At 40.6% G+C, this 25974-nt stretch overlaps 1 protein-coding gene across 1 annotated transcript in view; it reads left to right on the top strand.

The window, feature by feature from the left end:
* Positions 1-25974, top strand: part of dhx30 (DEAH (Asp-Glu-Ala-His) box helicase 30) — a 78120-nt gene that overhangs the window by 46061 nt on the left and 6085 nt on the right. The window contains exons 11-18 of the mRNA XM_073049505.1: positions 4531-4706; positions 14181-14387; positions 14771-14852; positions 16311-16504; positions 17575-17734; positions 18352-18509; positions 22977-23080; positions 23833-23972. Of these exons, the coding sequence (XP_072905606.1) occupies positions 4531-4706; positions 14181-14387; positions 14771-14852; positions 16311-16504; positions 17575-17734; positions 18352-18509; positions 22977-23080; positions 23833-23972 (1221 nt within the window). The remainder of the gene's footprint in view (positions 1-4530; positions 4707-14180; positions 14388-14770; positions 14853-16310; positions 16505-17574; positions 17735-18351; positions 18510-22976; positions 23081-23832; positions 23973-25974) is intronic.

Here is a 25974-nt window from a genome sequence, read left to right as displayed (position 1 = left end):
CACAGCACCACAAGTGACGGAAGGAGTGAATATCACAGTTTTACTCATTAAATGTGATATAAGCAAGCATGTGCAGTAATCAGGGTAATGTCTGCGCCACACGACCTAATTGTGACAAAATAGCGAATCTTGTGCATTTGCATACCCTCTGTTCCTGAATGATGTTTGTTAAAAGGTGAATGCAGTGATGGACTATACAATTAAATGAACTGCCAGCATTTTGTGAGCAGCCTCAGAAGAAGAATGATGGCTTTTGCGAAATAGTGAAGGATGGGTGGCGTTCATGAATCTGTTCTCCTGCACGGAGAACCAGGCCACACTTTTCCTTTGTAAAACCAAATGAGTATGTCAGATTTGTGTATTAAAACTTCATATGTAGTGGAGCAAGTTTCCTCTTAATCAGTAATAATGCAGGTGTGATTTTGGTTATTTCAACATGAATTTGTTTTGTGTTGTCACTTACGTGGGCAATCTCTCACACATAGAAATGTAGAAAAGTACAACACTGGAACAGGCATTTCAGTCTACCATGTTTACACTGTCACATACACACAACCCTGTAAAAGTATCAGCAACAACAGAACACACCTGGAGTCTGAGTTTGCTGTTAACAAAACACTACTTTATTAGTAACTATGCCATATAGTAACTTAAACCAGGTAAATCAAGAGTTAACAGTGTTATGCATATATAGGTGTAAATATATAGATCCCCAAACTACTTCAAGTTTAGGTGGTAAGTGATTCAGTCTTACGGTAAGAAAAGTTCATTTCAAATGCACAGGTTAATTAATGTGAGATGTTTGTAATCCAAAGACGAATGTTGTGAGAAGGCAATTACGTCGATATTCCACAGATTCCATGACAGCAATAAAAAATAACAATAGCAGTAGGTTTTATCTCCGAAGTTGTTCAACTCCACACATGAAATATCACCGACAGTGATCTTCAACGAATATCCTTTCAACACAAGTGGTACCACACCCGAATTTAGCTACGGGTCATCCCAAAGTGGTGGCCACAGGATACTCAAACAGAATCCATGTATGGATTATCACCAACAGTAGCTTATCACAAAGGGGACCATCTTCAAGGGAACCACCACTCAGGCAATGGTCGACACACCAGTAGATTCTGTAAGGTTACCCCAATCACACACAGCGTGATAGCCACTTATCCAGTTCCACGACATACAAAATAACTCCAACAGTGATTTGCCACAGGGGTGCCTTTCTTCAGTGAACTACCACACCCAGACAAAGGGTAAACACACACGTGATAATCACAAAGGTTTTCCCCTCACCAGAGAACCCACTCCTGTGGATTAACTAAGTGACAGTCACACTTTCATATTCGAATGGAAACAAACTCACCCTCACGGGCTACTTAGAGAGAGAGTCCAAACTCTCTGTGATCTCTTTGTCACTCTGTTTCAAACCTTCCTCTCCTCGCTTCTCTGCAAAACTTATTCTAGTTGCAGAAAACTTGTGAGGGTCATTTATCAATCCTCTGGATCAATCTCAACTCACCCCTTTTGGGCTCCTGAAAGTTTAAACTAGCGACCGACTCACTGGTGACTTCCATTGACCGAATCCATCTTGATTCTAACTGTATGTGTCTGTGACTGTCGTTGTATATTCAAAACAAGCCACAGACTAGTATAAACATTCACTGTCCATCAAATACTCCATCTCTCTTGCCCTCTCTCCCCCTCAAAGTGTCCAAAGTCAGTCTCATTCTCCTGGCATTTTAAAGTGACAGTCCACAGAAAAAATGAACCCTAGGGGTACATAACAACAACAACCAAATTAGACTGCTTTCATCTGCCTGACATGGTCCATAATCCTCTGTTCCCTGCCTGTTCACTTAACTGCCTAAATACCTCTAAATGCTGTTATTATATCTGCTTCTACCACCTCTCTTAGCAGTATCTTCCATTCTCTGTATGGAGAAAAGAAAATCCTAACTTTACAAATTTACTTTACATTTGCCCATCTTGTCGTAAACCTGTGTCGTCTAGTATTTTACAGTTTCACCCCAGAAAGAAAACACCGCCATAAACCCTATTTATCCCTCTCATTATCTGATACGCTTTTGTTTATTCGGGTCCATACATTAGCTAGCCACATAATCAGTGCCTCTCATCAACTTGTACACCTCTATCAGGTCACCTCTCATCCTCCATTGCTTCAAGGAGAAAAGGCCAAGTTCACTCAACCTATTCTCATAAGGCGTGCTCTCAATCCAGGCAACATCCTCGTAAATTTCCTCTGCATTCTCTCTCTAGTATCCACATCCTTCCTGTAATGAGGTGACCAGAACTGAACACAGTACTCCAAGTGGGGTCTGTTACAAGAATCACCCCTTGTAATAATGATAAGTGAGGCACAGAGAATCTGTATTTACCGACAAGTAACTTCTATTCTTTCAACTAAAAAGCACGTGGGTTCACACTCTTACCTACCTGCTTATCTTATCTACATGCACACCCTACTAGAATCCCTGACCTCCATGAAAAGCCAATGAAGAGAAAAGGTATTTCCGGGGAAAGGAATCAATGTTGGCCAAGCATTGCTCATGGTCCCGGTCTCCATGTGTCCATGGGGTCCTCCTTATCTGTGATAGTTGGTCTCTGGCTTGTCATTGTACAAAGCTACAATCAACATTGTTTCTTGGTTCTGTCCACCCCAGCCTTGTGTATTTGTGTCTTTCAATTCTGACTGGTCCAAACTAGTTAAATAAGGCAACATGGACAGAGTCTATCGAGATTGCAGGCCGCTTCTTTGGTAGGTCTGGCATTTTACATAATAAGTAGTTACTGCTCCGAGAATGGTGTCAGATTTAGCAGGTCATTACCTGAAGATCCTCGTGTCCACTTTCAGTTGTCTGATTAGATTGCTCCAGAGCAAGGATCAGTTCAGAGTCCACGCCCTTTACATAACAAATGGCTGCTTATTTGAGAATGGTCTCAGGTCTAGCAGGTCATTTCCTGAAGCTGCTTCTGTCCACATTCAGTTGCTCTGATTAGATTATTCCAGAGCAAGAATCAGTTCAGGACCCACAAAATGGGGAGAAACAAAGACAACTAGTTTGTCTGCTTCCCCTGTTCTTGATTAGACTGTAGTTTTTTCTGGTTGACAGGTCTAACTAAGGTCTTATATAGCTTTAACATCACCTCACAGCTCTTGAACTCAATCCCATGGTTGATGAAGGCCATCACACCATATACCTTAACAAACCTGTCAACCTGCACAGCAGCTTTGAATGTCTTATGGACATGGACTCCAAGATCTCACTGATCCTCCACACTGCTAAGAGTCTTTCCATTAATATTTTATTCTGTCTTCAAATTTGACCTACCAAAATGAACCATTTTACACTTATCTGGGTTGAACTCCATCTGCCACTTCTCAGCCCAGTTCTGCATCCTATCGAGGTCCTGCTGTAACCACTGATAACCCTCCAGACTATCCACAACACCCCCAACTTTTGTGTCATCAGCAAACTTACTAACCCATCCCTCCACTTCCTCATCCAGGTCATTTATAAAAATCACGAAGAGGGGTCCTAGAGCAGAACCCTGCAGAACATTACTGGTCACCGTTCTCCATGCAGAATATAAACCATCTACAACCATGCTTTGCCTTCTGTAGTTAGGCCAATTCTGGATCCATAAAGCAAGGTCTCCTTGGATACCATGCCTCATTACTTTCTGAATAAGCTTTTTGATTTCTAACACTTGACAAACAGGTTGTCTCTCAGCCTCTAACACTTCATGAAGACAATCCAAGTTTTTTCAACAATTCTTTCGAGCTAATACACTCCTATCTAGGCAACATCCTAGTTAGCCTCCACATGCTTACTGTAGTGATCTGAACCATACACAACAGTCCAAATGCAGCCTAACCAATGTCATATGCACCTGCAACAGGACTTTCTTACACTTAAGGCACGCATGCTGCACACCTCCTTTTCCATTCTGTCTGCGCATGTTGCCACTTTCAGTCATGATCTTTCCATTATTGTCCTAAGGGTCCTGCCACTTACCCACCCAAGATGCAATACTCTGTACTTATCCAGATTAAACTCCATCTGATATTTCTGGGCCCAAATTTCCATCTGATTTATATCCTGCTGTGTCCTTTGACAACCTTCATTGCTATCCATAACTCCTGGTATTTACCACTGTTAGCCGACTTATTTGCACTTGTCTTTAAGCTGGAGTTTTAGGCTTTGGAGCATAATTTTGTACAGAACTAAACTGCTTATTTGGACTCAGTTTATCCAAAGTGTTCTTGATTTGAATCATTTTACCACATTCCCCATGGACCTTCCAAAAAAGAAAAGCTAAGATTGTTGGCCTTTTTCCTTTACTGTGGTTTACTCGGTGATAGTGTGCAAATACACAACTGACTTTTTATTTACATAACACCAGTCACTGCACATTAGAGAACCATTGTACCCAGAGCACTTTAAGATGTTTTCAAGAAAAAGGCTCTGTTGCTTGAATACTTGTCATTTCTTCTCACAGTTCATTCCAACATTCCTGTAATGGATCAGCAAGAGATTTTCCAGCAATCACCGCCAATGATGAGGAAAATAGTGTTGGCAACAAACATTGCAGAAACCTCAATAACTATTGATGACATTGTACATGTCATTGACACAGGGTGTCACAAAGAGCAACGCTATGATTTGAGGACAAAGGTAACCTTATTAATGCCTATTTTTCTTATTTAATTATGTAGTAGATTCATAATTGAATTATTTTTCACTATAGTTATTACTTCAAAGTAAATCAGTTTGATAGCTTAGTGAGAACCAATTACTGCAATGGAGGTGATTTCTCAAAAGTTGAATTAAGATAGCGTGAATGATCTTCCTTATCCATTACATTTTTAGGGAAGGGGGTTTGGGTGATGGTAGCTGCTTGCTTTTTCCCTATAGTTTTATGGAGTAAACTACTAGTAGAGTTGCCAGTCCACCTTCCTGTGAGTTTTGTTAACAGACCTGGCTCTTCCTCATCTTAAGTTTTGCAGAAACAGCATTATTAGAGCTACTTAGTCAAAATGAACTGCTTAAACTTTAATTTTGAATTAGCTTGCTGACGATACCTGAATCGAACAACAGAGGGCACTTGAAAACTAGGTCAAGCTACTGGTAGACTGTATGATTCGGGGGATTGGGAAATCCTCGGAATACATCACAGAAATAGTTTAAAAAAAAGCTTTTTTTTTTGTAATCTTAAATTCCATCTCAGATATGGAATATGATACAGTCTTCAAGACTTTGCAGGGTGACGTGAGGGGAAATAAGGAAAAAGGAGAGGATCTACACATATATCATGGAATGTCAAAGCCCTTTAGACCCTGCTAAGTAATTTAAAATGCAAATACTATGTAGGGAATGATGTAAGCCAAATATTTGACTGATGAATCTTGACTGGTGAACACTAGCTGCAACACCTAGGCCTCAATACCTCCTTGCACAACTGGATCCTCGATTTTTTTTTGACTTGCAGACCCCAGTCATTTTGGATTGGCAACAACACCTCCATCACAATCACTGTCGGAATAGGTGCATTCCAAGGCTGTGTGCTAAGCCCCCTGATCTACCTGCTTTACAATTACTGTGAGGTGAAGCACAGCTCCAGTGCTATTGCTGATACCACTGTCATTGGCCAAATCAAAGGTGGTGTCGAATCAGCATATAGGAAGGAGATTGAAAATCCGGTAGAGTGGTGTCTTAACAACAACGTCTCACTAAACGTCAGCAAGAGCAAGGAGCTGTTACTGACCACAGGAGAAGAAAACCAGAGGTCTGTGAGCCGGTCCTCATTGGAGAATCAAAGGTGGAGAGGGTCAGCCACTTTAAATTCCTTGTGTTATAATTACAGAGGATCTGTCCTTGCTCCAGCATACAAATGCCATGACAATGAAAGCATGACAGCACCTCTGCTTTCTTAGAAGCTTGCGAAGATTCCACATGTCATCTAAAACACAGACAAACTTCTACAGATATGTGGTGGAGCGTATATTGACTGATTGCAGCACAACCTGGTTATGGAAACACCAATGCCCCTGAACAGAAAAGCCTATAAAAAGTAGTGGATACAACCCAGTCCATCACAGGTAAAGCCCTCTCCATCATTGACCACATCTACAATTGCATGAAAAAGTTTGTGAACCCTTTGCAATTACCTGGTTTTCTGCATTAGTTACTCATAAAATGTGATCTGATCTTCATCTAAGTCACAATAATACACAAACACTATCTGCCTAAACTAATAACACACAAACAATTGTATTTCACTGAGTGCACCATTTAAACAGTCACAGTCTAGATTCAAAAAAGTATGTGAACCTCTGGGGTAATGCCTTCTACAACAGGTATTTGGAGTCAAGTGTTCCAATCAATGAAATGAGATTAGAGGTGTGGGTTGTAGAGGTGCCCTGCCATATAAAAAGACACACAAAGGCAGGTTACTACAGAGACTGCTCTTCTCAAGAAAGATCTGTTTATGTGCACCATGCCTTGAACTAAACAACTTTCTGAGGACCTTAGAAGAAGAATTGTAGAGATGCATGAAGCTGGAAAAGGCTACAAAAGCATTTCTAAAGACCTGAGTGTTTATCAATCCATAGCAAGAGAAATTGTTTACAAATGGAAGAAATTCAGCACTGTTGCTACTCTCCCTAGGAGTGGGTGTCTTGCAAAGTTCACACCAGGAGCACAATGTGCAATGCTGAAGGAGGTGAAAAACAACCCAAGGGTAACAACAAAAGACCTGCAGAAATCTCTAGAACTTGTTAAAGTCTCTGTTCATCAGTCCACTATAATAATAACACTGAACAAGAATGGTGTTCATGGAAGGACACCATGGAGGAAACCACTGCTCTCCAGAAACAAACATTGCTGCACATCTCAAATTTGCAAAAGACCACCTGGATGTTCCACAATGCTTCTGGGACAATGTTCTGTGGACAGATGAGACAAAAGTTAAACTTTTTGGCAGAAATACTATGTTTGGAGGGAAAAGCACTGCACACCAACACCAAAACCTCATCCCAACTGTGAAGCATGGTGGAAAGAGCATCATGGTTTGGGACAGCTTTGCTGCCTCAGGGCCTGGACAGTTTGCAATTGTTGAGGGAACAATAAATTCAAAATTGTATCAAGAATTGTACAGTAGAATATCAGGTAGTGGTCCATCACCTGAAGCTTAATAGAAGTTGGATGATGCAACATGACAATGATTTGAAACACAAGAGTAAAACAGCAGAATGCTTTAAAAAGAAGAAAATTCGTGTTTCGGAATGGCCAACTCAAGAGTCCAGATCTTAACCTAATTGAGGTGCTGTGGCGTGATCTGAAAGGACTGTTCATGCAAGGTATCCCAGAAATATTGATGAACTGAAACAACTTTGTATTGAGGAATTGCCTAAAATTCCTCCTTGTCATTGTGCAAGTCTGATCAGCAGCTACAGGAAATGTTTGGTGGGGAAATGTTAAATTCACTGTTCTGTGGGTGAAGAAAATTCATTATCTCTAAACACCCCTATTCTCAAAATGTTGGTCCTAGTTCTAGACCCTGCAGTCAAGGAGAACAGCTTCCCTGCATCTTGCTTATTAAGATTTATTGCAGTTAGTAAATACAAAGGTTCACATACCGTAGATTCTGGACTACAGAGCGCACCTGATTAAAAGCCGCTGGCTCTAATTTTAGAAATAAAATCAATTTTTTACTTGTACAGGCCGCACCGGATTTTAGGCCGCACCGGATTTTCGGCCGCAGGTGTCCCACGTTGTAATATGAGATATTTACACAGAAAGATATTACACGTGAGGATTTTTTAACTTTTAATTAAATCCATATGGTAACAAACAAATATATATTGCAAATGCTTTTTTTCGAACCGTGCCTGTAATACGGCTACTTTTAAATATACATACATATCGGTAACACAAATTACGTTGCATATACTTTTTTACTGAACAGCACGAACAACATTCCAATATCTCCTAGCGACTGGTAAAAATATATATACTGCAGCCTACCAGGAAAAGTTATTGATCGCCTTTAACTTAAAAGCAGCGTTTTCGCTCGGGTCTGATGTGCTCGGGTCTAATGAGCTCGCGTAACGCGATCGGGTCTAATGTGCTCGGGTCTGATGAGCTCGCGTAACGCGATCGGGTCTAATCGGGTCTAATGTGCTCGGGTCTGATGAGCTCGCGTAACGCGATCGGGTCTAATCGGGTCTGATGAGCTCGCGTAACGCGATCGGGTCTAATCGGGTCTGATGTGCTCGCGTAATGCCCCCACCTTCCCGTTTATCGCAAACCGGTATCCCACAAGACGCGGCGAAACCGGGTGTGACGTCATAGCATCCCGGGATGTAGTACAGAAAACAAATATAGTTAAAACACTTCTAACTTTAACTAACAAATGAATTACTAAGCGAAAATATTATAAACTAAGTAACTGCCATAAAGGCAGCACAATGCTTTTCTTCGAGTGTTTTCCATGTTGATGAGGGTGAGTACAAATGACTGATTTACAATAATTTAATTGTGAAAGTGCGCTTGATTTATCGTACAATTTCATTGGACCTCTGTGAACTACTCATCAATTTTATTGGTCTACTGTTACGAGGCAAAATGTTTACGAGGCGGCATGAAAAAAAACCATGTATTAGCCGCTCTGGATTAAAGGCCGCAGAGTTCAAAGCTGTTCAAAATGTGGGGAAAAAGTAGCGGCTTATAATCCGGAATCTACGGTACTTCTTCCAGTCTGGATTGTGAATGATTATAAACAAGTGTTCAAAAAAGACATGAAAAGTACAATTGTTTGTGTGTTATTAGTTTAGGCAGATTGTGTTTGTCTATTATTGAGACTTAAATAAAGATCAGACCGCACTTTATGAGTGATAAATACAGAAAACCAGGTAACTGCAAAAGATTCGCAAACCTTTTCTTGCAACTGTACATGGAGCGCTGATGCAGGAAAGCGGCATCCATCATCAGGGAACTCCACCACATAGGCCATGCTGTCTTCTTGCTGCTGCCATCAATAAGGAGGTACAGGAGTCTCAGGTCCCACACCACCAGGTTCAGGAACCGTTACTACCCCTCAACTACTAAACTCTTGAACCAGAGGGGATAACCCTATGGACTTACTTTCAAGGACCCTTCATCTCATGTTTTCAATATTTATTGCTTATTTATTCATTTGTTTGTTTCTTTGTATTTACTATGAATACCCACAGTAAAATTAATCTCAGCATTGTATATGGTGACATATTTGTATTTTGATAATACATTTACTTTGAAGTTTCAACTTAAGAACAGAAGTGATTCTTGGAGGTTTGAGTATAATTTTTTTTAAAGTGTAACAAATAATTTTATGACATAAGAAATTAAAGCTGGAGTAAACCTATGATCCCTTAACACACAAAATGCTGGAGGAACTCAGCAGGTCAGATAGCATCCATGGAAATGAATAAACAGTCGATGTTTTGGGCCAGGGAGCTTCTTCAGGAGTCCTTACCTGGTAGAATTTTTTTTTTATCAATCATGAAACTTGTGGCTGATCTATCTCAGCGCTGTTCCCATATCCCTTGATTTCCAGAAGTCTATTGATCCCTATTTTGAATGAACTGAACTTCCACAATCATTCAAGATCAAAAATTTCAAATAATTCACCACCCTGTGGGTGAAGAAAATTCATCTCATTTCTAAACACCATTACTCTCAAGATGTTGCTCCTAGTTTAAGACTCTGTAATCAAGGAGAACAGCTTCTCTGCATCTTGTTTATTATGACCCTAAAGAATTTATAAACTTTGATCTAATTTCCTCTAATTCTTATAAATTCAAGAGAATACAGCCCAAATATACTTGATTTTTCCTCACTGGAAAATCGCCATATCTGAAACTATTTTAATGAATATTCATTGCACTCCCTCTATGGCAAGTAGACCAAAACTGTACATACTGTTCCATGTACAATCTGATCAAGACACCATATGTTTGCATTAAGATTTCCTACCATATAAAGAAAAGTACAGGAAAGAAAACAGGCCCCTTACTCAACCAGTCCATGCCAAACCAGAAGAACTGGAGGAAATTAGATCAAAGTTAAAGGGTTAAAGTACTAACCTATTCAATCTTTCCTTATAACTCGGGCCCTCCAGTCCCAGCAACATCCTTGTAAATTTTCTCTGCACTCTTTCAACCTTATTTAAATCTTTCTTGTAGGTAGGTGAGCAAAACCGCACACAATACTCCAAATTAGGTGTCACCAATGTCTTTTACAACTTCATAACATAGAAAACCTACAGCACAATACAGGCCCTTCGGCCCACAAAGTAGTGCTGAACATGTCCCTAGCTTAGAAATTACTGGGGTTACTCATAGCCCTCTATTTTTCTAAGTTCATGTACCTATCCAAAAGTCTCTTAAAAGATCCTATCATATCTGCCTCCGCCACCATTACTGGCAGCCCATTCCACAGTGGAGGGATGGGTTAGTAAGTTTGCTGATTTCACAAAGGTTAGGGATGTTGTGGATAGTATGGAGGGCTGTCAGAGGATACAGCAGGACATTGATTGTATCCTGACACGCACTCACAACTCACTCTCTGCGTAAAAAAACTTACCCCTGACATCTCCTCTGTACCACTCCCCAGTACCTTAAACCTGTGCCCTTTTGTGGCAGCCATTTCAGCCCTGGGAAAAAGCCTCTGACTATCCACACGATCAATGCCTCTCATCATCTTATATACCTCTATCAGGTCACCTCTCATCCTCCATCACTCCAAGGAGAAAAGGCCAAGTTCACTGAACCTATTCTCATAAGGCATGTTCCCCAATCCAGGCAACATCGTTGTAAATCTCCTCTGCACCCTTTCTATGGTTCCCACATCCTTCCTGTAGTGAGGCGACCAGAACTGAGCACAGTACTCCAGGTGGGGTCTGACCAGGGTCCTATATAGCTGCAACATTACCTCTCAGCTCCTAAATTCAATTCCACGATTGATGACGGCCAATACACCGTATACCTTCTTAACCACAGAGTCAACCTGTGTAGCAGCTTTGAGTTTCCTATGGACTCGGACCCCAAGATCCCTCTGATCCTTCACACTGCCAAGAGTCTTACCATAAATACTATATTCTGCCATCATATTTGACCTACCAACATGAACCACTTCACACTTATCTGGGCTGAACTCCTGCCATTTCTCAGCCCAGTTTTGCATCCTATCAATGTCCTGCTGTATCCTCTGACAGCCCTCCACACTATCCACAACACACCCAACCTTTGTGTCATCAGTAAACTTACTAACCCATCCCTCCACTTCCTCATCCAGGTCATTTATAAAACTCATGAACAGTAAGGATCCCAGAACAGATCCCTGAGGCATATCACTGGTCATCGACCTCCATGCAGAATATGACCTATCTACCACCACTCTTTGCCTTCTGTGGGTAAGCCCGTTCTCAATCCTCAAAGCAATATCCCCTTGGATCCCATGTTTCCTTACTTTTTCAATAAGCCCTTGCTTGGGGTACCTTATCAAATGCATTGCTGAAATCCATATACACTACATCTACTGCTCTTCCTTCATCCTCAAAAAATTCAATCAGGCTCGTAAGACACGACCTGCCCTTGATAAAGCCATGCTGTTTGTGACATCCTATCTCTGTACTCAGTGTTTTGATATATGAAGGCCAATGTGCCAAAAGCTTTCTTTAAGATCTTGTCTACCTGTGACACCACTTTCAATGAATTATAGACCTATATTCCCAGATCCCTTTGTTCACTGTGTAAAACCTACCCTGGTTGGTCGTACCAACCAACACCTCACACTTGTCTACATTAAATTCCATCTACCGTTTTTCCAGCTAGTCCAGATCCCACTTTGATCTCTGATAGTGTTCCTCACTCTCCACTACATCCCCCAATCCTGGTGTCATCTGTAAATTTGCTGATCCAGTTAACCACACTATCATTCAGATCATTGGTATAGATTACAAACAACAATGCATCCAGCGCCGATCCCTGTGGAACTCCACTTGTCACAAGCCTCCAGTCAGAGAAGCAATCATCTGCTAACCTCTCTGGCTTTTCCCACAAAGCCACCTAACCTTGAATGCCAATCGCTTGGCCAACCTCCCATGAAGAACCTTGTCAAAGGCTTTGGCTAAGTCCATGTTGACAACATCAACTGCCTTGCCCTCATCATCTTTCCTGGTAATTTCCTCGAAAAACTCTATAAGAATGGTTAGACATGACCTACCATGCACATGGTCAAGCTGACTATCCCTAATCAGTCCATGTCTATCCAAATGCACATATATCCAGTCGCTTAGAATATTTTCCAATAACTTTCTCACTACTGGTGTCAGGCTACCAGCCTATAATTTCCTGATATATTTTTAGAGCCTTTCTTAAACAGTGGAACAACATTTACTGTCCTCCAATCCATTGGTACCTCACCTGTCACTAAGGATGATTTAAGTATCTCTGCTAGAGCCCCTGCAAGTTTTGCACTTGCCTCACATAGGGTCTAAGGGAACACCTTGTCAGGCCATAGGGATTTATCCGCCCTAATTTGCCTCAAGACAGCAGCCACCTCCTCCGTAATATTTACAGGGTCCATGAAGTCAATGCTGCTTTGTCCCACTTCTGTAGACTCTTGTGTCCATCTCCTGAGTAAATTCAGATGCAAAGAATCCATTTAGGATCTCCCCTCCCCCCAGCTCTCTGGCTCCACGCATGGATTACCATTCTGGTCTTCCAGAGGACCAATTTTGTCACTTGCAATCCTTTTCCTCTTACCATATCTGTAGAATCCCTTAGGATTCTTCTTCACCTTGACTGCTTGGGCAACCTAAAATCATTTATCCCTATTGATTTAAGTGTTCTCTTGCATTTCTTATACTCCACAGTACCTCATTTGTCCTTACCTGCCTATATCTGCTATACACCTGTTTAATTCTTAACCGGGACTTCAGTATCTCCTGAAAATCAAAGTTCCCTAAACCTGTTATCTATACCTTTTATTCTGACAGGCACATACAAGGTTTGTACTCTCAAAATTTCACATTTGAAGTCCCCCCACTTACCAAGTACACCTGTGTCAGAAAACAGCCTGCCCCATCCTCACTTACCAGATCCTTTCTGATGCCATCAAAATTGGCCTTTCTCAATTTAGCATCTCAACCCGCAGACCAAACCTATCGTTTTCCATATTTAATTTGAAACTATTGGCATTATGATCACTAGATGCAGTGTTCCCCTACACAAACCTGTCGCCTGCCCTGTCCCATTCCCTAATAGTAGATCCAGTATCACACACTCTTTCACTGGGACTTCTACGTAATGATTAAGGAAACCTTCCTGAATTCATTTGACTAACTCTATCCCATCTATTCCTTTTACAATATACCCTCTTAATAGCTTGCAAAGCATTGTGTGTTATCTCTTCAGTTCAAGGTAGAATATCAATGAGATTCTTCAGAGGAAAGATTTTTTTTAAAGAATTGTTTGTTGGTCTACAGTGACTTTTGTATACCTAGGACCCTTTGAACATGTATGTTACTTAATGATTCAACATTTAACAATAACTGTTGCCTGCTCCAAAGTGGATAACCTCCCATTTTTCCAGTGTTGCATTACATCTGCTTTGTTATCGTTCATTTAACTTGAAGCTTCTCTACATCTTTCTGCACACGCATAATTCCATCCAGTTTAGTAGCATAAGTAAACATAATTACTTATTGTTTTCTACTACTTATACAGACTTTGGTGTGCTCTTGATGCATGGTCTTGAGGTCTACCTGATTATTTCTTCCTTTGGAATAGAGAGTTTGTTTTGGAAGTCTGGTGTTGGACATAAGAGCAATGTGTCCTACTCTGTGTGGCCAACCATTCAAAATGAGAAATACGGGAATGTTGACCTGGTATATTCCCAGTGAAGTTGAAGGATTTTGCAGAGACAGCATCCACTTTAGCAAGAATGAGTAAAAATAACAACTGAGGCCCGAGTCTGTATTTGATAGTTGCCTTGTGATGAGGATAGTGGAAATTGCTCTGAAGCAGTATGTTGAATCCAGTTTTAACAGGCTAGTGTGCAATACCAGTGGAGGATATTTCTATCTCTCTCTCCCCTCTGTTACAGGTTTCATGTCTGAACACTGTTTGGATTTCCAAGTCGAATGTGAAGCAGCGACGTGGACGGGCAGGCCGCTGTCAGCCGGGTAACTCCTACCATTTGTTCAGCAGGGAGAGGTTGGAGAAAATGGATGACTTCCAGATCCCAGAAATCCTGCGTACACCTCTGGAGAACATTGTGGTCCAATCCAAGATCCATATTCCTGACATTACAGTGCGTGTTGATATTGTAGTGTTTGTCTAGCTGTCCCTCTTCTTTAATGGTGGGAAGCACATAAATAGTTCTGAAGCCAAAACTACAGATTTAAGGATTTTATAAAGGATATGGAAAAATAATGAGCAGTGACATGATTTGTTGATGAGAAAGGTAATGTAGCAGATTTGATGAAGACAGTTCTGTAGGAAGAGAGAGAGCCATTAACAATATAATTTAACATAGGATATTGAAAAAGTATAATTTAACATTATCGGTGGGAACAGAAATTGTGTATTTCAGATAGTTCAGTGACTCGCCAGGGCCTGGATTGCTAGCATTCACTAGTGCAGAGATCAATGCCTTTAATGTCACTCCCGATACCTCTTCCCTTTATTTTTCAGGCTTCAGATTTTCTTTCAAAAGCAATGGATAGTCCAAACCCTAAGGCAGTGAATGAGGCTGTGCAAATACTACAGGAGATAGGTGAGTGTTGCTGATAAGTGAATTTGTTACTGAAGGAGGATGCTACAAAAGTTTTTGATAACATTTTGGAAGAAGTTGGGGAGGGAACCATTTACAGTGGGATTCAGTGCGTCAATTAGATTATTTAGTGAGCTGTTAAATGCTGTATAGATCAGGATGTTCCAAGTCTGGAATTCTTTTCTAAACTGGCTTCAGTGGTAAAGTAGATCAAACTCTCATTAATAGCCCTTTTTTCTTCCTGGATGTATACTGTATTTGTGTGTGCACATGAGTTTGCCCAGATGAGTGTTGGCTGTGATTTCTTTTTTAACCTACAAAATTGCTGCTGGATGGACTCAGTGGATCAGGAAGCTTCTGTGCAGGCAAAGCGATATTCTATGTTTTGGGTTAATATCCTGCATCAGGACTAATCCTTTGACTCTACAGATGCTGCCTGACCTGCTGAGATTTTTGAGCACTTGTTTTTGTATTTGCAAAAGATCCCAGTGCCGCAGTTTCCTGTGTCTACGTTGTAACCCAATCTTTGTAGCTATAGAGTCATTACCTATAGAGAATAAGTGCAAAATGATGCACATTTGCTGAAGCAACAGAATTCAGTGGTACTACAGTTAAATCTCAATGCCATTTGAATTGCCATTCTTGTAAAATCAGACATCAACCTGAAGTGCTGTTTCCAAGAATTTAAATTTAGAAACTCCATTGCCAACTCTTCACAGTGAGTTCCTGAAATGTGGGACCTTATAAGCATCAGCAGGTCTGCAAAGTAAAATGGGTCTTGAAGTCATGGCAACACACAAAAAGTGCTGGAGGAACTCAGCAGGCCAGGCAGCATCTGTGAAAACAAGTACAGTTGACACTTCAGGCTGAAACCCTTCGGCAGGATTGGAGAACAAAAAGCTGAGGAGTAGATTTGAAAGGTGGGGGGAGAGGAAGCCACCTGAAGTCATGGTCCCACATTGATGGCCTGCTGTCTCCTTTGCCTTGGTAACTACAGTTATCATGGGAGAACTCAGTTTGCAGTATGCTGCTTGCCTCCAGGTAAATTTTATACAAGATAAAATGTTTTTATTGAAATGATTTATAAATGCTGCGGTGATCCTGAACTAAACTAAATCAAAAGACTGACGTTCAGTCGTCAGTGTATAGTTTATTAATTGATCCCAGACTGGCTTCCTGCATTCTGTCATGGTGAAGATGAAAACATGGCTCTTCAGAAGGGACAGGTGCCAGCTGAGCACACGACTGGATATAAAGTTCTCTGTCAAGTCTCATGAGAATTGGCCACAATTGGGAAACCAGCTCTGGTTTCATGTTTGTTTCACGGAAGAGAGGAGAAAGCTTGGGATGGAATTTTTCTTCTGTTGCTAAAAATGCAAAATCTCATCAGAGCCCACACAGTTTTGAACTATCAAATAGATGTGAGTTGAATTCTCTAAAGTATCTCCCCTTCCATTACAGGGGTGCTTGATGAAAATGAATCTCTTACCTTACTTGGTCAGCGTCTGGCCCACATCTCCACTGACCCACGCTTGGCAAAAGCCATCATCATGGCCTGCATATTCCGTTGTCTGTCCCCTGTTCTGATGGTTGTTGCTTGTCTGACTCGAGATCCCTTTGTGAACAGCTTGCTGAACAGGGCTGAAGTTATGAAGGTAGGGAGAGACATCAGGTTAATTGTGAACGATGTTTCTTAATTACCTTTGCTTTTCATGGTAGGAGCTGAGGTTGGATCTGAGTCTTGTTCAGGGGAGTGGTTTGGGCTGTTGAAAGAGAACTATTCCTTCAGGACTTGCTGTCCATTTCAATACACAATTTTGGGTGACTTTCGACACAACCATCCTGTAATGTGATGATCAGAACTGTATGTTTAGATGTGACTAGCTTGCATTTGCACAGTTCTAATTTAACCTTCCTTCTCTCCTTCAGTGCCCTGGACAATAAAATATTTCACTTGCCATTTTAACCAATTTATCATGCTATTCTACAACATTCACAGATATATGGATGTGCAGTCCAAAGTTATTTTGTTCCTTTGTGTTTTGGACATCCTATCATTAATCATGTAATTCCTTGCCTTTGCTCTTCCTAAATACATTAGCTCACAACAGCAGACAGAATTTCATTGCTACTTTTGTACTCGCCCAAGAAACTTACTGATGGCTTCTGGCAGCCTCAGACTTTCTCCTTACTGTCAGCCACACAGCGAGTTTTGGTTTTATCAACAGATTTGCACAGCATGGTCCCTGTATTTAAGTCCAAAAGCTGAGCACACTTCATGAGAAGCAAGCAGGGCAGCACTCTGGCCAGGTTGCAAACAGCCTCAAAAGTAGAGAGGTTTTTATTGGTTTTATAGAACAGTGGTGAGCTGCTATATGCTGTACTGCAGCTCCTTATTTAACGAAAGATATTAATGTTTGAAGTAATTCAGATAAACTTTACCGGACTATGCTTGGAATGGTCTGGTTGTTTTACAGAGTACTGCATTTCAAATTACTGTAACTTCCATAAAAAGAATTCTACTTACTCAACACTATTTTTAAACTAAATATTATGAAATCCTCCCGTGGAAGTAAACGGTATCTCCTTATTGACCTTATAAATACCTCTCATGTTAAACAGCTGTTAATGTTCTCCTAAATCTCCTCTGCTTTGAAAAGAACAATCCTAGATTTTCCAATCCACCTAGATCCTGTGTGAACTCCGGTTTTGATTTGTCCTTTAGGCTAAAGCATGTCTAAGTGGGGAGAGCCAAAGTGATCACATGGTGTTTATTAAAGCCATTGAAGGCTGGAAGAAAGTATTGCAAGAACGGGATGCAGATTCCAGAAAAGAATATCTGGAAGAGAATATGCTGTATGCTCCCAGTCTCCGGTTCATTCACGGTAGGTTGGGTGATCGGAAGAACAAGCTTAGCAATAGAGCAATCAAGACTGCTGGACTGCAGGCTTCAGCTGACTACTTAAAAACCTTTTTTATCAGAAGTTCAGAAATTTCAGAAGTTCCCTCGACCTGACTGTGATTAAAAACAGTTTATTATTGTAGGAAATGTTATAACATTTCCTGTAATAAACTTCGTTTCAAATCACAGCTGGCATATATTCATCAGTTTCAATTTCTGAGATCTTCCAAACTTTGAAAACTGAGCTGTGTCTGCTGGTCAGCGTTTATTTGAAGCACTGTGTTTAGTTGTATTTCACCAGAAAAGAGCTTCCGTTGACTGGTAGCCAAGAGAAATAATGACAGCAATTGGATAGGATTGATGTGGAATGTATGACATTTGAGGCAAAGTATTGAAACTTGATAAAGAGTGTGTTGAAAAAGCTGGACCAAATGGCTGATTGTCCTATCTTTGGAATACTTATGATAGAGTTTTTATTTTCATTGTAGTTTCAGTTGCTGTCACTTTTGGTCATTGTACAATGTTTTATTCTATAATTTAAATAGTATTTTATTTTTCTCTTATTTTTGTTGACTAACAGTTTGCATTCTTTTTGTCCAGGATTGATTCTACAATTCTCTGAAAACGTTTACAATGCTTTCCTAGTGTCTGATCCATCGGTCTGCACACGTTCCTCCTCCTTGTGTAACCAGTACAGTGGGGAGGAAGAGCTAATTAAGGGGGTGCTGTTGGCTGGTCTGTACCCCAACCTCATACAGGTGACAAATAAGCTCTTCGGGTTTAACTGATCTTGATGTTCTTATATAATTAATTGCATTAATTAAATATCATAGTTCCTTTAAGAAATAGATGCTCGACTGGGGGGTGGGGGTGGTGGGGAGGCAACAGTTTGGGTGACTAAAATCCATACATATGGGTTTTATGGAACACTTACAAGAAAGGGTGAAGTTTGAGGAGACAGTTCTAAGTCCTACCTGAAAAACTGGAAGCATTTTCAAAAGTGGGAATGGATTTTCAGAATGTAGGGGTAGAGGCTGAAGGAGATTAGGGAGAAGTGGGATGAAGCAATGAATGGACTTGTGATTCAAGAATTTATAATCAGATGGGGTGTGAGTCAGCAAGGGTTTAATAATGGTGTGAGTGAGCAGGACAGATACAACAAACTTTTGGAATGTAGCAAAGTTCCAAAGTAAATTTATTATCAAAATACACATGTCACCATATACAGTACAACCCTGAGATATGTTTTATGGATGATTGTAATAAATACAAGAAACAAGAGAATCAGTGAAAGACCTCACCCAACAGGAGAGACAAACAACCATTGTGCAAAAGACAAAACGAGAGAAAAAGTTCATAATCTATAAATATCGCAAACATGAGATGAAGAATCCTTGCACGTGAGTCAATAGGTTTGGGAACAGTTCAGTGATGAAGCAAGTGAGGTTGAGTGAAGATAACCCCTTTGGTTCAAGAGCTTGATGGTTGAAGGGTAACAACGGTTCCTGAAACTGGTGGTGAGGCCATTGTACCTTCTTCCTGATGGCAACAGCGAGAAGAGAGAATGTCCTGGGTGATGGGGGTCACTGATTATGGACGCTGCTTTCCTGTGACAGCATTTCATGTTGATTTGCTCAGTGGTGGGGAGGGCTTTATCATGATAGACTGGGCAGTATCCACTACCTTTTGTAGGTTTTTACATTCAAGGGCATTGGTGTTTCCAATAGATCCTAAGTCTGATCCGCCATTTCGTCATGGCTGAACCCAGATTCCACTCAACCCCATACACCTGCCTTCTTCCCATATCCTTTGATAGATTCCTGATTGGCCATGATATCAACTTCCACTTTAAATATACCCATGCACTTGTCCTCCACTGCAGTCTGTGGCAGAACATTTCACAGATTTCACTACTTTCTGGCTAAAAAAAAATCCTCCTTATGTCTGTTCTAAAAGGTCGCCCCTTAATGTTAAGACTGTTCTGGATACCCCCACCACAAGAAACATTCTGTCCACACATCCACCTTATCTAGACCTTCCAAAATTCAGTAGGTTTCTATGACATTTCTACTTTCCCCCCCCCCCCCCCCCCCCCACCCACATTCTTTTAGATTCCCAGTCAGTGCAGGTCCAAAGCTGCCAAACAGGCCTCATATGTTAACCCCTTCATTCCCAGAATCATCCTCGTGAACCTCCTTTGGACTCTCTCCAATGACAACACATCTTTTTCTGAGATATGGGGCCCAAAACCATTGACAGGACTCCAAGTGCGGCCTGACTAGTGTTTTATAAAGCTTCAGTGTTATCTCCTTGCTTTTATATTCTATTCTTCTTGAAATAAATGCCACTATTACATTTGCCTTCTTTACCACAGACTCAACCTGTAAATTAACCTTCTGGGAGTCTTGCATGAGGACTCCTAAGTCCCTCTGCACCTCTCCCCATTTAGATAATGGTCTGCACTATTGTACCTTTTACCAAAATGCATTATATATTTCCCAACACTGTATTCTATCTGCCACTCTTTTGCCTATTTTCCAATTTGTCTAGGTCCTGCTGCAATCACATTGATTCCTCAGCATTACCTACCCTTCCACCTATCTTTGTATCATACATAAACTTTGCCACAAAGCCATCAATTCCATGAAGGGATTAAATTATTGACAAGCAACATGAAAAGTAGTGGACCCAATACTGACCCGAGGAACACCACTAATCACCGGCAGCCAACCAGAAAAGGCCCCCTTTATTCCCACTCGCTGCCTCTTGCCTGTCAGCCATTCTTTTATCCATGCCGGTATCTTTCCTGTAATACCATAGGATTGTCTTGTTAAGCAGCCTCATGTGTGGCACCTTATCAAATGCCTTCTGAAAATCCAAGTAAATGATATCCATTGCTTCTGCTTAGTCAATCCTGCTTGTTACTTCCTCGTACTCCTGACAGATTTGACAGGCAAGGTTTCCCTTAACAGAAACCATGACGACTTTGACTTATTGTATCATTAGTCTCCAAGTATCCTGAAACCTCATCCTTAATAATAGACTCCCAACAATTTCCCAACCATTGAAAGTAGGCTATCTGGTTTATAATTTCCTTTCTTTTGCCTTTCTTCCTCTAAAAGAGTGGCGTTTGCAATTTTCCAGACCTCCAGGACCATGCCAGAATTGAGTGATTCCTGAAAGATCATGACCAATGCATCTGTTTTCTCTTCAGCAACCTCTCTCAGGACTCTGGGATGTAGTCTATCTGGTCCAGGTGATTTATCCACCTTAAGACCTTTGAGTTTGCCTAGCACTTTTCCTCTTGTAATAGCAATGGCACTCACTCCTGCTCCCTGACACTCAAGGACATCTGGCACACTGTCAGTGAAGACTGAAGCAAAGTACTCATTAAACTCATCTGCCATTTTTTTTGTCCCCCATTACTACCTCACCAGCATCATTTTCCAGAGGTCCAATACCAACTCACACCTCCCTTTTATGTAACTGAAAACATTTTTTAGTATCATGCTTTTTATTATTGGCTGGTTTACCCTCATGTTTCATCTTTTCCCTTATAGCTTTTTTTAGTTACCATTGGTTGGAGTTTAAAATCTTTCCAATCATCCAACTTCCCACTTTTGCTACCTTATATGCCCTTTCCTCAGCTTTTGTGCAGTCCTTCATAAAGGAAGTATAACTGATTCACGAGTGGATTAGACACTAGAAGGGATGTGATTGGTTCAGCTAATGGAGAGGATGTGCCATTTGGAACTCTGTGGGTTGTGAACCATCAGGTCTTGGTGAGTTAAGGTGTCTGGCAAAGTGCAGAGTTTATAGATGGGGTTAAATCACGAATTCCTGTGCCGAGAAATACAAAATATCCCGCTCAAATGATTATATGTCTGGCTGCTTGCTGAACCTTGATGTGATATTAGTAAACAAAGTTACCAACATCTTTGAAAATCTACTTAAACACCTCTTGAAAATGCCAAGGACAGGATCTGTTGGGGAAAATCCTGTACATTTATCATTGTGAAGATAATGCATCAGAAACTATAAAGTATAATCCCATCAACCTTTGTTTAATAATCACCAAGACCCTTGTCTGTAATGAATCACCTTCATTCTTCTTTGAGGTAGTAGTGGACAGTAGAATGATCGGAGTAGGAGGTAACCCAGCATAAATTTCTGCTTCTTCCCAAGTGACGTTGGAGTATGGACCAAGGAGGTAAATTCCGTATAGAGTTGCCCTGGCTGTGGAAAAAGGAAATTTTTTCACTGATCCCTTTCCAATTATATTGGATTGAGCTCAGATTCAGGCTTGAATGTGATCCCTGATTTGAGACAAAAACTTTAGTGAATTTAGGCATATATCATGTGAAAGCAGAATTAGCATTATGATATCAAGGTTAAATACTGGGAACAGGTTGCACAGACCGTTGGTATCCCTCGAGCTTCTAACATTGAGGAGTGGCCCTAATGAAGTATTTGAAATAATTTAGCTGTTTCCTCTGGTAGGATAACTGAGAATGCAAACAGTTAAAATTAGAGAGATGTCATTTACAAGTGAAATTTATAAATATGGAAGAAAATTTTCTCCAAACATGCTGAGTCAGTTGAGATTTTCAAGATTAGCTTAATAAGTTTTTGATAGATGGGGCTCTCATGGGATATAAAACAAAGACTTAACATCAGAAGAGGTACAGATTCTGTTCAATTCTTTCTCTGATTATTTTTTAAAAAAGCTGCAGATGCTGGAAATCTGAACCTAAAAACAGAAAATGCTGGAAATATTTGGCAGGCAGGTCAGACCGCATCGTAACGATGGGTCTCCAATCTGAAATGTTGGCTCTATGTCCCATTGATTGGACCTCATTAGCATTTTCTTTCTTTCTTTTCAAATCCTTTTATTATTATTATCCAAAATAACAAGAGTACATCAAAGTAGGTAACACTTACAATGTCTCAAAGGAAAAAAAAACAATGTCTTAAAGATTGAAAAATATGATGACACAAAAAAAAGGGAAAAAACCCATTAGGTGTTCAACATCAAACCACCAGCAAAAAAAAATACCAAAATTTACAATTAGATCGTGGAAGAAATCTATCAATTAACTCAAATGGTAGTAACAAGCAAATGAACCCCATCTTTTCTCAAAATCAAACATTGCATTTTCTGTTGTTGGTTTGGTTGTCCACCCGGGTTTACATTACAATTCCTCTTTCTCATGTTTGCTTTGTAGCTGAGGTATGGGAAGGTCACCAAAGAGGGGAAATTCAAACCCAACAGCGTGGTCTTCCGTACTAAGACTGGCCCAGTGTTACTGCACAGATCCACTGTCAACAGGTAAGTCATTGTACGAGCATGGTTTCAGGAAAGGAAGACTATCTCTTGTGGAATTGGACAGTATTGATGTTGAATCATTTGATAGTAACTCATTTCCAGTAAGTTTCTCAAACTGAACTCTGCTGAGATGTGGAGTTGGCACTGGTGTCCGTAGTTGTTTGCTGTCACTCCTTGTACACATGCAAGGACTGGATTGCTAAAAGGGACTGATGTGAAAAATAAATCTATGATGCTGTTTTTGATATAGAAACAAGATGGAATACAATGAAGGTGTTAGCAGCTAATGTAACCCGCTAAAGACGAGATTAGAGTCTCCCCTCCCTTTGTAGATTCTGCTCTTCAGTTAATGCTCTTGAAATAAAAGATTTTATCATTAAAAGTGTGAAGTTGTTAGATTGGCTCACACAGAGTAGGGAAGGACATGCCTTGTTTCAATCTGGCCTATGAACAGTAAAACCCTTAAGTACCTCTGCTGGACATGGCAAACTACTATTTGTACAGATCGTTATAAAATTACTTAGCATCTTGTAAAGGGCAATGAAGGATCAGAGGGTCATATATTGAGAATTTTCTTTGTGTGGTTAAAGCATTAAACTAAGGTCCTTTCCTGAGAAAAAATATTAAAGATAGTGTATTTCAGAAAGAAAAAGGGTCTTATTCAGCATTTTTATAGATCCCGCATACCAAGTCCAGGATCATTTGGAAACTGTATTCCCGTCTCTCTGCTAATGCTGTTTGCAATGCATTTTCAGGAACGAGGAATCATTTAAGAACCGCTGGATGACCTACTTCACAGCTGTGAAATCCAATGGGAATGTCTTTGTTCGTGACTCCTCCGTGATCCATCCACTCGCTTTGCTCTTGCTCCCAGATTGTGATATCCATGTCAAGGGTAAGTGTTGTGGAGGGCCTTTTGCATTACATAATATAGCATGTGGGAAGGCCCTGCAAATGGATATCTCACTCAAACTTCTTGCTGATGGATGAGCTGATTATTCACTGAGAAGCTAAGAGGTTATAAAGCAAAATAAGGTTCACACTTTGACTGCAGAGATAGAGCCATTGGGAGGTGCTAGAAGATTAGAAAACTGCAAATGTGACTTCCATTTTCAAGAAGTGTGGACTGGGAACTGAGAGACAAAGAATAGAAGCTAACAGGCCACTCACCTTTAATATCTGTCATTGGGAATATCCTGAATATATTCAAGGAAGAAATTGCTAGTCATTTAGGGAAGTTTAACATAATCAAACTGAATCAAAGGGGTATCATGTTTGCTGAAGTTCTTTGAGGTTGTAACAAGTAGAGCAGCATATTTAGACTTTCAGAAGGCTTTTGATAACGTGCACAAAAATGACTAGTGCACAGGAGTTTATGATATTGGGGAAAGGGTATTAACACGAACTGTTACACAGAGAAGGTTGGAGTAAATGTTTTTCTTCAGACCAGAAGGATGTGACCAGCGGAGTGCCCTACAGATCATTTACTATATTAAGGAGAACAAAATAATTGTTACCCCAGATCTGATACAGTGCAAAAAGAACACGATAAAAAAACAGTAAATATAAATACAAAGGATAGCTTCTATAACAATTGATTGTATGTCCATAAAGTAAAGCTGTACTCAAGGTGACTAACGGGAAATAATGAAGTTGTGGTGGATTAGTGGCTGGGGTGTTGATCAGTCTTGCTGCTTGGGGAAAGCAACTGTTTTTGAGTCTGGTGGTCCTGGGGTGGATGCTACTTGGTCTTCGCCCTGATGGGAGTGAACTAAACAGACCATGAGCAGGGTGGGTGGGATCCATCATGATATCCCTGGCCCCTTTCCCGGAACCTTTCTGCATATATGTCCTTGATGGTGGGTAGGCTGGTGTCAGTTAATGTGGTGGTGGGGGTTAAGTTTTGGCTATCCATTGTAGAGCCCCCCCTGTCTGCTGCAGTGCATTTCCTTACCAAGCAGTAATGAACCTTGTTAACATGCTCTCTACTGCCCATCTGTATAATGACTTGAGTGTGGATGTGCAAATTCCAGCTCTCTTCAGCCTCCTCAGAAAGTACTGGCATAGATGTGCTTTCTTAATTGTGTAGGAAGTGTTCTGGGACCATGAGTGGTTTTGTGTGATGCTCATTCCCAGCCGTTTGAAACTGCTTGCAGTTCCCACTGCTGTGTGAGTGGTGCAAGTTCTCCTGAAGTTGATAACTTGGTTGAGGGGGGTAGAATATAAGTTTACTGATGACAGAAAAATAGGTGACAGGTATGCTAATGACGAGGATATTTGGATGCTGCATCAGGATATAGATTAGCTGCATGGGTGAAAAAAATCTTGGCAATTGAGTTTAATGTCAGGAAGTATGAAGTGATGTACTTTTGGTAGGAGGAATCAAAAGGCAGACTGCAGATAAGTGAAGAATACAGGGGTCTAGATGTTCTTGTGCCTGAAACAGAGTTAGCGGGTATCTGCAAAAATAATTAAGAAGGGAAATGATGCATTGGTCTTTATTGCTGAGGTCTGGGAGCTTAAAAATAGAGGTGCACTGTTATAGTTACAGTTGACGAGGTCATTCCTGGAATTTGGTACAATTTTAGTTCCCAAATTTAAGAAAAGATGTAGAGGCATTCCTGAAGAGATTCACTAGATTAATTCCAGGGCAGAGAGGGTTGTTCTATCATAAATACCAAAAAAAAAGCTGGATCTACATTCCTTGGAGTTTGGAGTAATGAGCAGTGATGTTATTGAAAGCTTTAAGATCCTAATGAGCCATAGCAAGAGGGATATTGAGATGTATCTACTAATGGAGGTATCTCAAATGGGGGAACATACCGGTAATTAAGATAAAAGGGTAGTCATTTAAAACTCAGGTGAGAAGATACCTTCTCGCATAAGATAGTGAATCT

The sequence above is a fragment of the Hemitrygon akajei genome, chromosome 1 (assembly GCF_048418815.1).
Source record: "Hemitrygon akajei chromosome 1, sHemAka1.3, whole genome shotgun sequence".
In the NCBI taxonomy this organism is placed as follows: Eukaryota; Metazoa; Chordata; class Chondrichthyes; order Myliobatiformes; family Dasyatidae; genus Hemitrygon; species Hemitrygon akajei.
This window is presented reverse-complemented; position numbering and strand designations above follow the sequence as displayed.